This window comes from Cajanus cajan, chromosome 2 (genome assembly GCF_000230855.2).
Source record: "Cajanus cajan strain Asha chromosome 2, NIPB_CcT2T_4, whole genome shotgun sequence".
NCBI lineage: Eukaryota > Viridiplantae > Streptophyta > Magnoliopsida > Fabales > Fabaceae > Cajanus > Cajanus cajan.
Window position 1 is genome coordinate 56,867,338 of NC_138518.1, and position 17,057 is coordinate 56,884,394.

The 17,057-nt window shown below is 28.8% G+C and overlaps 2 protein-coding genes across 3 annotated transcripts; one reads left to right on the plus strand and one right to left on the minus strand.

The window, feature by feature from the left end:
- Positions 1-7,324: 7,324 nt before the first annotated feature.
- On the plus strand, positions 7,325-13,516 carry LOC109811271 (calcium-dependent protein kinase 2). The gene is made up of 8 exons (XM_020374960.3): positions 7,325-8,537; positions 10,149-10,292; positions 10,441-10,593; positions 11,850-11,962; positions 12,270-12,437; positions 12,523-12,650; positions 12,949-13,069; positions 13,152-13,516. Exons 1-8 carry the CDS (start codon positions 7,778-7,780, stop codon positions 13,224-13,226), a joined length of 1,662 nt encoding a protein of 553 aa, XP_020230549.1. The 5' UTR covers positions 7,325-7,777; the 3' UTR covers positions 13,227-13,516.
- Positions 13,517-15,017: 1,501 nt separating this feature from the next.
- On the minus strand, positions 15,018-16,351 carry LOC109811287 (protein translation factor SUI1 homolog 2). 2 transcript variants are annotated; one of them, XM_020374980.3, is made up of 2 exons: positions 16,190-16,351; positions 15,018-15,570 (listed from the first exon to the last, which is right to left on the minus strand). In XM_020374980.3, the coding sequence occupies exon 2, from the start codon at positions 15,521-15,523 to the stop codon at positions 15,185-15,187; it is 339 nt and encodes a 112-aa protein (XP_020230569.1). In that variant the 5' UTR covers positions 15,524-15,570; positions 16,190-16,351; the 3' UTR covers positions 15,018-15,184. The 2 variants fall into 2 exon arrangements, with proteins under 2 accessions (XP_020230569.1, XP_020230570.1); XM_020374981.3 differs by having other exon boundaries at positions 15,018-15,567; positions 16,190-16,337.
- Between the last annotated feature and the right edge of the window lie 706 nt (positions 16,352-17,057).

Genomic DNA, 17,057 nt, shown 5'->3' on the forward strand with positions numbered 1-17,057 from the left:
TAAAATTGAAATTGAAGCTATCAATAAATTAACAAAATGGAAATTCATGTTATATCATCTAGCATAATGTACATGTGCTAGTGTATAGTTATAACTAACATAATGGAATAATATAAAGAAATGTGTAGAAGATCTGCAAACAACACATAGTCAACGAAAATGCAGTTAGCTAGAAATTTTACTCAGATTTCCACTCGTGATTATTGTTTAACAAACATGCTCCTTCTGGGTTTTGGAATAAATAATGAAATAACAAAATTCATGTATTATAAACATTGCTGCGACTAGTTAGGCCACGCTACTTTTTACCAATTTTTATTTTTTGTTATGAACTTTTAGCCTGATTTGTAATTAGTCAAGTACAATCACTTTTGTTAATTAATTTTCACATACTCAAACAACCCAAAAAAAAAATAAAGAAAGAAAAAGTACCATTCCAAAATGACATCTCCACAAAGAGACAATATACAAAGCTGCTTTATTAGAACCTTAGTGGATTCGAAATGTTTATAGTGACTTGAAAGTTATGTTCTTCTATATAGTCTATAAAGGCATAATCATTTTTTATGAACGCAAAAGAGTTAGACAAAGCAAAAAAAAAAACTTTGTCTAAACCAGTTAAAAAGCTAATTCATTCGAACCACGCGAGAGAGGATAAAGTTATATTTGCTTCCCAATAAACGAGTTTCTTGTATGAGAGCTTTATGTGAAACACATGTAAACTACAGATATGGCATTTTTTTCCCCTCCCAATTGATTATAAAGACATTGAGGTGAAGGAGTATTTGAAAGAATGGTTCAGGCTAAGAGGAAAAGAGGATTATCACTATAAGAAATTTGTCATATAGTGACACACATCCTACAGTGATACTATATATGTCACTAAAAATTATTTTTACCCACACAACAACTATAATATATGTTGGTATATTATTAAAAAGTGTGGGTATAAGCTATAGTGACACATAAAATATGTTATTAAATTTCATTCAAAATCAACAATATAATTGTGTATAACTATATGTCAAATAGACATATACCTACATATATTGTACCTATAGTGACACTTTTTGTATGTCACTATATGTAACATTTCTTATAGTGTATATAGTACCTTAATTGAATACGCAAGTACTTGTATTATATTTGATTTAGATTTTAGTAACTTACAATTTTCTAACACTAATAAAATATGCAACATACATTGACAATTCCTTATTATAACTTTGTGATAGTTTTTTGCAATTCTACTATATTCATTGCATAAGAAAACTACTAAATTATGTATTAAACACCTAATTGACTTGTAGTATCTATGTTCAATATTTATGATTTTTTTAAATAATTTCATGAAACAAATAATAATTTTATTCTTTAATTATTTTTTATTTATCATTCTTTTTCATAGATATTTGAATGCAAGCTTGATCTTGCTAAGGCTTCCTTTGGTAGTTTAAGGGAAGCTTCAATATATTGTTCTGAGAGTAAGTCAACTATCAACCTAATAATACTAATAGTTGAATTAAAATATATTCTAAATATGTTTTATATTCACTAAATTGTAGTGTGCATGTCAATCGAGTAATCATGAGTATGACTATTACGTGATAAAGAGTTGGATTAATTAATTGTAGGTATTATAAAATTCAACTCCATTTTTCGATGAAGAGTTGGAAGATATCCACAAAAGATGGACATCTAGTTTTCTTAAGTTAATTTAAGGGTTGTTTTCTGTTGTTGTACTTTTTAGTTTTATTTGTATACATTGGCTAGTTTACTTTAGATTCATTGTTATTTGATAACATTGGTTCATTCTTATAATAAATGTTCATTATTAATTAACGACAAATTTTGTTAACTTTATTGTTAACTCTCTTTGATTGCTAAATAGGTTTATTTGTACATTGTTTCAATTAAAATGATAAATTTTGTATTTTATATAGGTCTGTATTGAATTAGACAGTAATATGTTATATTAAACTGTTAGGATTGTATGTATTTTTTATGTACAAGTTTGGAAAAATTCAAAAAACGAATAGAATATTAAAAAAAATTACATGTGTGACTATACTATCATAGAAAATGCAAATTTTATAATAGTTATAACATTACTCATCATAGAATGTGAGCGTTTTATAACAAGCGTGATCACACGTGACATAAAATGTGCACTTTCTATGTCGCATGTGGTCACATCCGTCACAGAATATGAGTGTTATTATGATTAAAACATCACATTTGATACTCATACTATAACAAGTGTTGACCATCCAATATAGAAAGTATATTTTCTATGTTGTGCGTTGATCCGTCAAATAATGTGCAAACATTCTATGTTATCTAGATCGATATTGCATCCAAGATCAATATAAAATGTCCAAAACACTTAACATACAAATTTTGAGTCACATTAGTGAAAATAATACTCTGATCTCTTAATAAGTATCATCATAAAATTTCTTTACATAGACCAATAAAAGTTAACAAATAGATGAAATAAAATAATAATTTTATCAAAATAACTTTATAATTAATATTTTTCTTTAAAAATAATATAACTAAAAAATATTACGAGAGATATAAATAAAAAAACAAATATTACATTAAAAATCAATACAACACATTAATATTTAATTTGAGAGTAAAATGAAAGGAACATTTATTAATTTAATTAGTGGTAATTTAGCGGAAAATGGAAGGAGAAATGGGGAGCGTAGAGTTGAGTTTAAATGGGAAAAAGGGAATTGGAAGGAAAAGCGCGTAAATGGCAATAAAGAGTGGAAAACTGGTCTCATCTACACGCTTTCTCATTGGGTCCCACCTTAATCCTCTGCCTCTCATCATTCAATTTCACCTTCACAACGTGTTTTTCTCTCTACTCACTTTTTTTTTTAAAATAAAATTTTCCATCCATTTATTATTTTCTTTCCTTAAATACAAAATAACTATACCCCTTTTTATTTATCTAGGTATTCTCTATTATTCACAATATAAATTTAAAGTAATAATTGTATCGCCAAGATCTTTGTATGATAATGTTATAGACTTGTATTTTAGGAATTTGGATCCTCTTCTATAATTTTCTTTTTCCAGTCTCTCTCCTGCAACATTAATAGCTATTAGATTTATTTAATGACTCAAATTTAATCATTTAAGAAGTTATATTAATTATAAGATTAAATTTAAGTCATTAAATATATCTCATGGTTATTAATGTTCAGGAAAGAGACTAGAGAGAGAAAATTACAAGACAGGATCCAAATTCGTATTTTAGATGAACGAGCTTCGACAACCGAATTCCTCATATCATTATTTGAACAAAACTTGGTTGATGGTCGGTTGCTTCTCAATACCAAATGTCACAGAGCGTCCAAGATTGACAGCATTTTACATGATTTGTGAGATAAAGTCATAATAATATGATTTATGAGATTAATCATAATAATAATAATATTTCATAGTTTAGAGATCATGTTAAGAAATAAGAGATTCGATTCTATGATATAATTTTAGTATAAATACAAGTTTTTAATTTAAAAGGAAGATAAATCACATTTTTTAGATGTTTTAATTTTCGATAGTTGTTAAGTTATTTATAATATACCATCGCAACAATAATAAATATTTAAAAGATTAGTTTTTTCTAAATAAATATTTTTCTTTAAATGTAAATCTGAAATCAAATTTGTGTTCATATATTAAAAGAATAAGTTTATTTATAAATCATACTATACTTTGTTGAAAGTACACCTTTCTTTTAAATGCAGGTGTTGAAAATTAAATTTGGTACTTTGATTTTTAATCTTACTTTTTATTACTATCATAATGTTGTCCTTTTTTTTTAATGCATAAGCTACCATTAAATTATACATTTTTTTATGAATATTAGTAGGATTTAGATATCCCGTATCTCTATATTTACTTAAAAATATTTAAAATTATTAATATTTATTAAATTAATTAATATTGTTCTTAGTTTTTAAATCTTAAAATCTTGAATTTAGTTAATTTTTAATATTTTTATTATTTAAAAATTTAAGAATAAAATAATCTAAAAATTATGTACACAAAAACAAAATATATAAATGATTCATACAATATTTCAAAATTGAAAATCAATGATTAATCTGTATTTGCAGTTACTTCTATTGGCCAAACATATATTTTTTTTTATCATATATTAATTAATTGATATTAATGTTTTATAATGATATTATACTTTTTCTCTTATTATATTACTAATTTCTATCTATCTATATATATTCCTATATAACAAGGGTTAGAAAAATATTTCTCTTACAATGTGTTTGCTAAAGCAAGAAAAAATGAGAAAAAAATAATAGGAAATAAGTGTAACAAAAGAGTGAAAATAATTGAACTGCATGGTTCTATATTATTTTTCTCTTTTAATATATTAATATTTATCTTTCTTTTAAGTAATTAAAATACATGCTCTTTAAAATATTTATGATTAATGTATTTTACTAAATTATAAGAATACGCTTTAATTAAATATATTTTAGTTTTAAAAAAATTAATATATGAAATTATGAAGTGACTCTTATATAAAAAAAAACAATTATTTTAAATTAAGTTTAATACATAACAACGAAGATAATATTAAAATAAATAAATTGTTACTTGATCATCTTATTATATTCCCAACAATATAGCTAACTTTCAAATTTTTAAATAGTAAGAGAAAAATAATGTTGTGTATAGATAATTAATGATCGTGAAAGTAAATTCCAACAGACATATGGTGCAACCTAATATAAGGTTTATTTTCTCAAGATTTACACAATAATGTATGAGAACTTATGTGCTTGAAACTAAAAACATATTAGAGAAAAAATTGTGACAAGAACAAGATGAAAAGAGAATAGACAAAAACAAAAAAATCTATATGAAGATAGGGATAAAAAGAATAAGAACAAGATGAGAAGAAAATAGAAAAAAAAAATCTATATGAAAATATAGGGATAAAAAGAATGGATACTTATTGATGTATTTCAAAAGTTTTTCAATTACTCACATAATTCATCAGTTTGTTCCACTTGTGAAGGTTAATAATAAATAGTCTTTAATTTTAAAAAGATTATAATTAATAAAATAAATATCAATATAAAGAAGAAAAAAAAACTAATAAAGTCATGTGAGTTACAAGTATAATCATTTATTACTTTTAAAATAGTAACAACTTAAATAAAAACCCATTAAAAATAATTTAATATTATTTAAATAAAAGAAAAATGTAATTATGTCCACATCAAATACTATAAAAATAGAAATAAAATATTCTTTTTAGAAAAGTTATCACTATATCTTCATAACAAATATTATAAAAAAAAATAAACTAATTTTAAAAAATATTAAAATATTAAAAAAATAAAACTTAAATATTATTTTTCATAACTAAAATCCTAATTATAAACAATTATATCAATTATATTAATATCAAAATACAATAATATACATTAAATTTTTTAAAATTACAAAAAAAAAAATTCAGGGGGCCAAGGCGTCCTCCTTTCTTAGATTTTATTTTTTTTCCGATAAAAAAATGTAAACATATTAATTCCTTATTAATGTTAAGAAAGAAAAAAAAAATGCTTTGCAGCTTTTGGGTTTCAATCCTTTGAGTGAATTAAGAAAATTTCAAATATAATTTTATTGTATCATTGTCCTTTTCTAGAAGGAAACAACATTCAACATACAATTATGTTATTTACGTTTTATAGTGAATTGAGCAAGTATAAAAAAAAAATAAATAAAAAAAAAATTGGTCACAGGATTTTGAACTTGAGAAAGTTTAAATGATTTTGTATACATTTTGTGTGATAAGTAATTAATATGTAGGCTCTGCTCTGTCCATGATATTAATATATATATATATTTAGTGCAGATGTTATTAATATATATATATATTTCTATATTATTAAAATAAAATTCAAATTTTGATATAAAATAACATCAAATATACTTAAAAAAATTATATAAAAATTTTATCTTTACATTATAGTACTACTAACCAAAAAAGAAAATATATAACGGCCACTATATCATTAAATACGTAACATCAAGTGTATTCATCAACTGACACAAAATTATTTCCGTTAAAGAGTTAAAATTATTTGAGTTTATGTTAGAAGAAAGAGTTAAAGGTCCCAACAATGGAGCTACCTTAAATGCTCCGGAAAAAAACTTTGTTTGTCATGTGATTCCAATTCCTAACCAGCTATTGTTTCATGATAACAAAGTTTTTGGTCTTTTGCCAAGGAAAAAAATATTTGACCCCACAATTAAAAAGGAATCAAGGGAATGTTAATTAATTTTTTTTCATATATATTCCTATTTAACGATTATTTTTTTTATAATAATCGTTTAAGATTGTGTTAGACAGATCAAGAAATAAAATAAAATATTCAATTTTTTATAGAATTATTTTAATATTTCGATCTAATTATACTCTTTTCATTTTGTTCTGTTATCATGTGTAAATTAATTAAAAATTAAATAAAATATAAAGATATAATTGATAATATGACAATTAATATTATTTTTAAATTTGTAAATAATAATTTGAAAATAAAATTTTACTAATAATTCAATAAATAAAAAGCACCAAAAGGAATATATTATTTATTAAGCAAATCAATTCTTATTTTAAATTTCACATAAATTGATTTTAGATTTCACATAAATTAAGATCGATAATTAATATGATTTTGAATGAAATATATTATAATTATTAAAATTAGATTCTCAATAAAAATTATTCATTATTTTTAATGATGAATATTTCATATTAATATTATAGTTTTTAAAAAATAAAAATAAAATTAACTTAATTAAAATATACTCATATTTAAATTTTAAAAATTATGAATTGTTTTTTTTTTATATATAGGTTGGGAGTTGCAGAAGTAATTAAATGCATGAATGAAGCAGGAGAAAAATGTGTTATGGATGCATCTCAGAATCTGATGCACCCTTTTATTCGGTCATTAGCAGCTTCCAAGGAAGCTTCTCTTCTCTGTCTCTTTGGTTTGGTGACCGGTGGCTTCTTTGTGAAACCAATGACTTCCAACTTTTCACTTATTAACATAAATGAAGCAGTTGACCAATTATACCTTTTTATTTTTTATTTTTTATTTTTTATTTCCACCAATATTTTTTAGATCCCATTTTCCCCATTAATATACTACTTACCCAGAAAGTTTCTCAAAAATTACTAATAGGTATCATCTCACACGTCATCATTCACTTTATTTACCAATATTAATGTTCCATAATGCATATAAATTATGTAAATTCCACCTTGTGTACAACTAGCATTAATCTCATTTTTATTTTTATTTTTATACATGCTTTCTCTTTCACCCTTGTTCAAGGCTCCACTTTTATAATTCCTTGTACATTTCTTCATCAAAGTATCAAACTTGTCTTCTATCTCTCTTTTCACATCGTCCGCATATATGATATATTCTTCCAAAGTCCTCATCTAAGGGTTAACTTAATTTTGTTCCTGATAAGTTTTTTTTTTTTTAGTTTTTCTTTTTAATTTTCATAATGATTTACTTATAGGTTTCTGATCCGAAAAGTTTAAGTTGGTATAGTTTCCTTGAATTCTCATCTGCTTCAACTTGTTTGATGTTTTGACTGAATCAGTTGCAAGTAGTGGTGGTGATTATCTGATACCAAAAAGGAAAAGATTCAACTTTTTTTTTTTTTTCCTTGTCTTTGTCATAATACTTTGATTTGAGAATCTGGAGATATGGGCTGTTTTCTAAGTAAAGATTCAGAGCCAGAACAGAATGGTTACAGACATGCTGGGTCTGGTGGTGTACACAACCAGAAGACTCATCATGAACCATTGGTCAACCAATCAAGGGTACCTGCAAATCAACCTTATCATTCATCTGAAAAGCCCCATCATGCTGCATCCACTGCCCAGACAGTGCCTCAGATGCCATGGAAGCCTTCTGGTCCTTCCCCTAGTCCAAAACCTGTTTCTGGTGTTAAGCAAGACACAATTCTTGGGAAGAAGTTTGAGGATGTAAAGCAGTTCTACACACTTGGGAAGGAATTGGGTAGAGGGCAATTTGGAGTGACATATCTTTGCACTGAGAATTCAACTGGGTTGCAGTATGCCTGCAAGTCCATTTCCAAGAGAAAACTTGTGAGCAAATCAGATAAGGAGGATATAAAGAGGGAGATTCAGATTATGCAGCATTTGAGTGGTCAACCTAACATTGTTGAGTTCAAAGGGGCTTATGAGGATAAGCACTCAGTTCATGTTGTGATGGAGCTGTGTGCAGGTGGGGAACTTTTTGACAGGATTATTGCCAAGGGGCATTACAGTGAAAGGGCTGCTGCTTCAATATGCAGACAAATTGTAAATGTTGTTCATATCTGCCATTTCATGGGTGTGATGCATAGGGATCTAAAGCCAGAGAATTTTTTGTTATCTAGTAGGGATGAAAATGCACTTCTAAAGGCTACTGATTTTGGCTTGTCCGTTTTCATTGAAGAAGGTAAAATTTTGATTCATTCAATGGTCATTAGTTCTGATTCTTACAGCATCTTAATGTTGTGTTGTGGAATGGAATTTCAGTTTTAACCAATGGACGAAGTCTCTATAGGAATTTAGCTTTAGCATAAATTTTGGCTTGAAGTATTAATGAGTAAGCTACTAAGTCTCTATAGGAGTAGTATTTTTTTTTAAGGTTTATATATCAATTTTAGCTTTGGATTATCCTTTGTAGAAATGTTTTTTTGCATATTGATAAAATTTTCAAATTAGAATTTTAGCTGTATTGGTTCCAGTGTTTTTCACACAACTAATAATTAGTTCTCATCCTTAAAGGGTAGGTGTGGTAGGTAGGGGAGACTTGGTACAAAGAAGCTTTATTGTCCTTATTTGTTATTGGCAGCCCTGTTTTGTCGAAACTTGGGCTAGAAAGTTTGAGAACCGTAAAATTTGTCTGACAGCACAATTTTTTTTTAAAGATGTAGGTTGGAATTAACTTCCATCATTTAATTTGACAAAAGCTTCATATTATTGTTATTTTTTCTCCTTCTGCATGCAATTATGCATATGGATTATAACATTTCAGTCACTATGCCTTTTTTATGATGGCTTTGATATTCGGTTTGGTATGTGATCCATGAATTATATTTTCTGTAAGAGACATGGAAAGTAATGTCCTATGATAGACCATCTTCTACTTACGACACAATTAAGCTTTGGCTATATCCAAAATTTTCAAACATGTAGACTTGGTGTTTGCAAACTGAGATTTTAATTTCAGGTTTTACTAAATTTGTAATTTCTGAAAACTCCTTGCGACTGTTTGCTTGTTTATTGTATCCCCATCAATGGCTTTTGCTAGCCTTCAGACATTATATGAAGAAGTAAATTGGTATGTTTGCTTGTTTATTGTAACCCCATCAATGTCTTTTGACAGACAGAAAATCAGTCACATTGTTCATCCTTATTAATGGAAATGGATCCTCTGACTTTATGGAGGGAAAGTTATAGTAACTTAATACATTTAAACCGTTAGATGTGTAATAATAAATCAGATTGTGACATGTGTACATTTAAGTCTAAATATATATTGTACACATGTCACAATCTAATTTATTTTTATAAATCTAACGGTTTAAATGCATTAAATTACCGTAATTTTTATGTTTCAAAGTTAGAGAATCTTAATTGGTCATGATTCAGAAGTAGTGTGCTGATATGCTGGATCAGCTGTCAAGAATCTAGCATTTTCATTCATGCCACACAACACGTGTCGAGTTCTAAAATTTCATGAAATTCTTGAACTATGAGTAGTGATGAAATGCTAAAACTGAATGTTTTATTTATTCCTCAATATAAGATGTTATGTCAAATTTTAGGAAGTAAATGTATTGCTTGTTTGGAAATTTTATTTCCGACATTAGCTTTGTAGTGCTTTACATGCGAGTGAACGCATACACACATTTGTAATCACATCTTTCACATGAAATATATGCAATTTAATATCTTTGGAAACACTTATGTTTCAATAAGATGATTTATCTAAATTAAATAAAAACATGATTATCTTCCTGTTGGAATGTGTACTTAAATTTTTCTTATTAATGCTTTCCAGGGAAGGTGTATCGGGATATAGTTGGCAGTGCTTACTATGTTGCACCTGAAGTTCTGAGGCGCAGATGTGGGAAGGAAATCGATATATGGAGTGCAGGAGTCATATTGTATATCTTACTTAGTGGAGTCCCTCCATTTTGGGCTGGTAAACTGAGACTTTGATCTCATAATAGAATAGAAGAATTAACAACTTATACTAAAATTTTAAAACATAAATTGTCTTTTGTTTTTTTTGTTCTCTCTTACTTGTTGGACCTGTCTAATTTTTTTTTTTAATCAAATATGTGCTGTAGAGACTGAGAAGGGAATATTTGATGCCATATTGGAAGGTCACATTGATTTTGAAAGTCAACCATGGCCTAACATTTCAAAAAGTGCCAAGGATCTTGTTCGTAGCATGCTTATACAGGATCCAAAGAAACGCATTACCGCTGCTCAAGTTCTTGGTATATAACTTTTAATGTGATTCGTCCTTAATCTTATTAATTACTTGAAGCTTATTAAACTTTGCCCTGTACTCCTGATTAGTATCTTCCTGCTCACAGGGTCAATTTATGCATGTAGTAGTATAAGATTGAGAAGATAAATTATTAGAGGGGTTTATGAGCTATTGCAGTATGTTCAAAACTTCAAATAATTATAGCTAGTTGTAATGCATGAAAAAACTAAACTCACTTGATAGTTTATAGAATTCAAAGGCTATTTTCATATCTGTATAGACTATTCTATATCTATACATATATGACAACATACTCTGGGAGTAGGGGTGGACAAAAAAAATTGAACTAAACTGGTGGTAAACTAAACTGAACTACACTATAAAAAACTGAACTATTTGTAACTAAAGCTAAACTGAACTGTTTAAAAACTGAATTGTACTAAACTATAAAAACTGAATTGATCTATAAAAATAAACTATTTTTATGTAAGTGTAAAAATTAAATGTATCTAACATGTTCTGTTCTGTTTTAATGAGTTAACTCTATAGTCCAACAACCTAGACTTCGGAACAAAAGTGATCTGAAAAAAATTGTGTAAATTTTGTCGAATCTAACTAGTCAATCAAACCATGTTGGGTGACTAATTTTTAGGCTTAAAATTCACTGTGTTTGTTTGACTCAATTTTATATTTTTTTCTCCTTTGAAAAATTTAAATAAAATAGAAAATAAAATAAAGTTTGCAAGTGTGTCCTATCTTAACGAGCTAGCAAGTCAAAATTGTTCAATTCAAAGTATCATAATTGTTCAGTGGAGTTCGAATTGCAATTTAGTTCAAGTTTTTATAGTACAGTTCAATTCAATGACACAAAAGAATGATTCAGTTTATCTGAATTAATGTGTAGTTCATTTAAGACGAACTACTTTTAAGTTCACTACAATTTTTATAAGTTCAGTTCAGTTCATTTTATCCACCCCTATTTGCGAGTGATTATACTAGTTAAGACTTAAGAATTTTAAGAGAAGATGTATAACATTACATGGAAACTATATTTCAGTTTGTCGCAAATATACAATTCCTACTATAATCTTGCAGCTTGTCAATTATTTAGTGGATATTTGTGTTGGAAAGGGTTAAGGAACGCAATAACAATGTTCTGATGTAACTTGGTTCTCATTATATGGATTTAGCATCCTTATAATTTTCCTTGTTAATGGATTTTATTTCTCTTATAACTGATTTATATATTATATGAATGATTAGAGCACCCATGGATTAAAGATGGTAATGCTCCAGACAAGCCAATAAACAGTGCAGTACTTTCCAGAATGAAGCAATTTAGAGCAATGAATAAACTAAAGAAACTTGCCTTGAAGGTATGTCCATACGCAATCTGCATGAAGAGAGACCAGAATTCTCTATAATTTTTGTTGCCCTAGATAGCATACTAGATAGTAGGTACCTATATGTCTATGGATTGGTAAAAATGATCAAAGGTTAATCTTAAACCACAGCTTCTTAAAGATGTCTGTTAAAGTAGTTACAACATTGAGATGTGGAAAATTTCATTGTAGTGTTGTTGTTATGACTCTGAATTAGACCATTCTATGTAACTTTCTAGTGTAGGCTTATATCTATGTCTGCCAATTCAAAGAACTCACTAGATTTTGAATATTCTTTTAGGTCATAGCTGAGAATATGTCTGCAGAAGAGATCCAAGGTTTGAAGGCAATGTTTACAAATATGGACACTGACAAGAGTGGTACCATCACCTATGAAGAACTAAAGGCAGGATTGCAAAGACTTGGCTCAAAGCTTACAGAGGCTGAAGTGAAACAGCTTATGGAAGCTGTAAGCTGTTCTTTTCTCCTCTCTACGTTGATTTCTTTTAAAGTTTTCCAAACTTATTTCTTAGCCTAAATTGCCTGAATTGCAGGCTGATGTAGATGGAAATGGCTCAATTGACTACATAGAATTCATCACTGCCACAATGCATAGACACAAGTTAGAAAGAGATGACCAACTTTTCAAGGCATTCCAATATTTTGATAAAGACAATAGTGGGTAAGTCCATCATGATTTCTTGTCCAACCTAGTCTTACCCTCCAATTTCTTTTGACTTTGCACTATGCCATTCACGTGAATCTTTCAACTAATAAGTTCAATGTTTAAAGTTCATTGTCAATGTCATGCTTGTAAACTATGTGTCATGCACTTTGCTAGAGATTTCAATAATAAAGGCAGATGGCCATTGGTCAGAAACCTCATTTGCAAAACCATTGATTGATGAATAGCTTAACTTGGATGGGAATGTTAGGAGCAATGACATATCTACCCTGGTCTTCATTTGATTCCATTACAGGTTTATTACAAGAGATGAATTGGAAACAGCCATGAAAGAATATGGTATGGGTGATGATGCCACAATCAAGGAAATCATATCTGAAGTTGATACAATTATATCTGAAGTGGATACAGATCATGTAAGCCTATTTTCTATTAAGTGGATTGCTACAAGTTGCTATTCTAGTTCCATTTTTAATACTCAGTTTTGTGGTTTCACAGGATGGTAGAATCAACTATGAAGAATTTTGTGCAATGATGAAGAGTGGAAACCAACACCAAGGCAAGCTATTCTAAATCACACCATCTAACCAGTCTGAGAGTCCGGTATGCAAGACCACCCCTAGGGAAAAGGTTTATACCTCTGAGAAGTACTTCCAAAAGTTTATATCACTCATAGGCATGTAAAGCTTCTGTTTAGAATGTCTGAGTTACTATGTTCCGCATGACTGTTAGTCAACTCTCTTGGTTCATTTTGCTTTTCCTGACATTCTATTTCTGAGTTCTCTTTGAATTTCTTTTTGGACACGAAGTATAAACTCACACAGAAAAGGTGATATATCAATAAGATTATACGAGTTTTTGCACTTGAATTTTTTTAAAGGTTTGCATGCTACAAGGAAAGTGGTTGTGGTCAAAACAAACCTTATTTAGATCAACCTTGGTTCAATATCTGATGACAACCACATTATGCCACAGCAAGTTTGTTGGAGTTAACACAGGATTGGATTCAGACGATGACAATGCCATCTTCTCATACTCTTTGTAAGAACATTAAAAGTGAGATTGTGCTTGTATAGTGCATAGAATATTTAAGTGACAATTAACTGGGAAAAGACTGATATTAGGCAAATAAATCCAATAGCTACCAATTTAGCAAGAAAGAAAACATTTTTTGCAAGAACATCCAATTCAATTTAGATAGTTTTTCCCTTTTTCTTTAATTCATTTAATTCAAAACTAATTTAGAGGGTATGGTCAGAAAACTTGGACCTGTGTATTTATTTTGAAGTAGGACAATTTCCTTCTCTTCTCCACATCAAAGATGTAAATAATGGGCAATAGACGATTATATTTGAAGTTCGAGAATAAAATCATGATAAAGAAAGAATCAATAATCAAATTGAGGACATTAGAGCTTATAAAAGACAATTTGATTGATATATCTTTTTTGTTGTTCTGAATATTTTAAAAACCATCGAACGTTTAAGCCAAATAGTCCTTTTAAATTATAAAATGATTATTTGATTTATTCTCGATTCTGGCTTTCAAACTAAGACCAATTTCTCTTTCTTTTCAATTTGAACCTTCAATTTGTTTTTAGGGATTTTTGGTAAAATTACAAGCTATTTTGGTTGGGCATGAGATAACATAATACGTGCATCTACCTTAATGAGATTTATTTTCCATGATTAGATCAAATTCAAATCACCAATTGAATCCTTACGTTTTACTCTTGGTGTGGTTGAAAAAATTGATGCTTAGTTTTCTCTTATGGTGGATTTGCGTAAAACTCTTTCCCTTAAAAATTGCAATTTGTAAGATAATTTTTTTCTAATTTATATAAATTATGATTATCTCACTAGTCAACATGAAATTATCCAATATTTTCTAGACAAATTGTATGAGAAGAAATTATGAGAAACGACTCCAAATAGTTCAACGAATTCAACTAAAATGTATTAACTGTATAATTTTTTTTATATTATCGTCAAATTACGGATTAGCATATATGGTGAGATTATTAAATTTTAGTACTAAAAATTTTATCTAATAATTATTGATTTTCATTTTCAATTCTTTAAATTTTTTCTTTCGTTAACACTTTGATCTTGGTATAAATATTTTTTGTTCCACGAATTTTTTTAAAAAGATTAAATTAAATAAAATTTATACAAGAACTAAAAACAAAAACTGACAAAATTTCATAAATTAAAAACATTTAATTATTCTTACAAAAGGCTCTGCTATGATATAAGGACAGATTATTCTATCCACGTAAACTTTCCTCTCTCTATATATTAACTAATTATGAACATATTAAAAATATTTTACTGTTTAAGGAAATAAGACTGATGTAAACATGGGTTGATCTTCCAAAAACCAAATCATGATTTATTAAATGCAACATGTCTGTCATACATTGAAATTCAAGTTCAAGTTCAAGCTCAGCAACACGACCCATGTAATGAAACTAGCCTTATTCCAACACTGATGAAACTTAAAAAGAGACACAAAGTGAAAACAAATGAAAATCAAAAACCATGAATCTTGATCTGGTCCTTCCTGACAAGGCCAGCTTGGAGCAAAAAGTGAGAGACGTTCTTGCGCTGATCGCCTTGGAGCTGGATGATCTTGCCAAGCTCCTTGTCCTGCACCACGTTCCCGTTGCAGCAGAACTCTTTCTTGAGATCCTTTAGGATCTTCTCGTAGCTGAACTCCTTCTTCAGCCCCTGCACTGTTGTCAAACTCTTCTTCCCATTCCTCTGCTGTATGCGAATGTGCACATACTCCTTCGCTCCTGGGGCATCCGATTCTATGGCCTCTGCAAATGGGTCGAATGGGGTAGGAACCTGGATTTCCAACTCAACCATGTACTTTGCTTTTTCAACACTCTCTAACACCCAACACAAGCTTGCTACTGAAAGGAACACACACAACAAATCTTAACTTTAGGATATATACTCGTCCAACGTATGCTAAATCATGCACCAAACATGCCATGTAATCTACTTGTATCACATACAAGTCCTAAACTACAACAAGGTTCAGAGATAAGATATGTGTATAAAATTTATGATAACAAACCAAGACATAGACATAAGATCATGTCCATAAAAATTACAATAACAGCAACAAAATTTGAACTAAGACATGCACACTACTACCAACTAGTTATTGAATCGGCAAAACACAACAACTATAAGATTTATAGCAGTCAACACTTCAATTAGAGGTTTATAAAAATGACAAGGGAATATAAATTATGGCAATCAACAAATACTAGGATACACATCAAAAGAAAGATGCATAACGAAGCTCATAATACAACTTCATTACCAACTAAAACAAAAGCAACCACCGAAACAAGATAAATATAGTAAAGTAGCAATTTCAATCAACAAAAAAGTTTCCATTTTGAAGGTACCCAAAACACGGGATCACCGATTCATACAAAGAAAGACATAAAACAAGCAAGATCACAATCAGAACCAGACCCAAGAAACCAAAACAGAGGAAAGAGAGAGAAAAAAAAGAACCTGAAAGAGAGAAGAGGTTTCGAGAGACTTGAGAAACAAACAAGTCTTATGTAATATATAGTATGTCTGAGGAACGTGAAGAGAGGGTTATGAGTATATATAGTGGTGCATGGGGAGAAGCGGGGCAAGTGTGAGGGCCACTAGTTTTTTGAACGGGTGAGATTGCTGGAAGGGTACACGTGGACGGTGATTAAGGGGGGTTGGCATAGGAGGATGGTATTGTTAATTGAGATAAGAATAAGGGGTGCGTAGATTGAACGCGGAGCAGAGGCAAGTTGAAAGCGTTGGTGACTTGAGTGATAAGGAAAGTGAGTGGGGTCCGTAAATCACCAAGAGAAACATACAGAAGAATCCAGAACGCACATATATATTCACATCATCTATTTCTTTTTCTTTATGCTTAAAGGTGTTGCATAGAGGATCACGCCACAAAACTTTTATCAACAAGTAATGAGACTTTGAAAATGTTTATAGTAAATATATAAGTATTATCATTTATTTAATAGTTTGTCAAAATTATAATTCGTTTTAAATTAAGAGATTATACCGAAAAATGCCATTTAGTCATTATGTTTTAACCAGGAAAAAATATGGTCTTTCTATATGATAAATTCTAAACACTAAATTAATTGATATTATTTAATTTTTAATTCAATATATTAAAAAATATTATAAATAAAAAAACGCTTAAGATTCATAATTTTATAATGTTAAAGTTAAACTCTGCTCACAAATATCATTTTGGGAGGAACGACTTTCCTTTTTAATGATAAAAATATATAATGGGGAAGGAACCAAGTGTGAGAGTGAGACACATTCTATGAACCATCTCTTTCGTACGGACTTTCCTTTTTGATTAGGTACAATG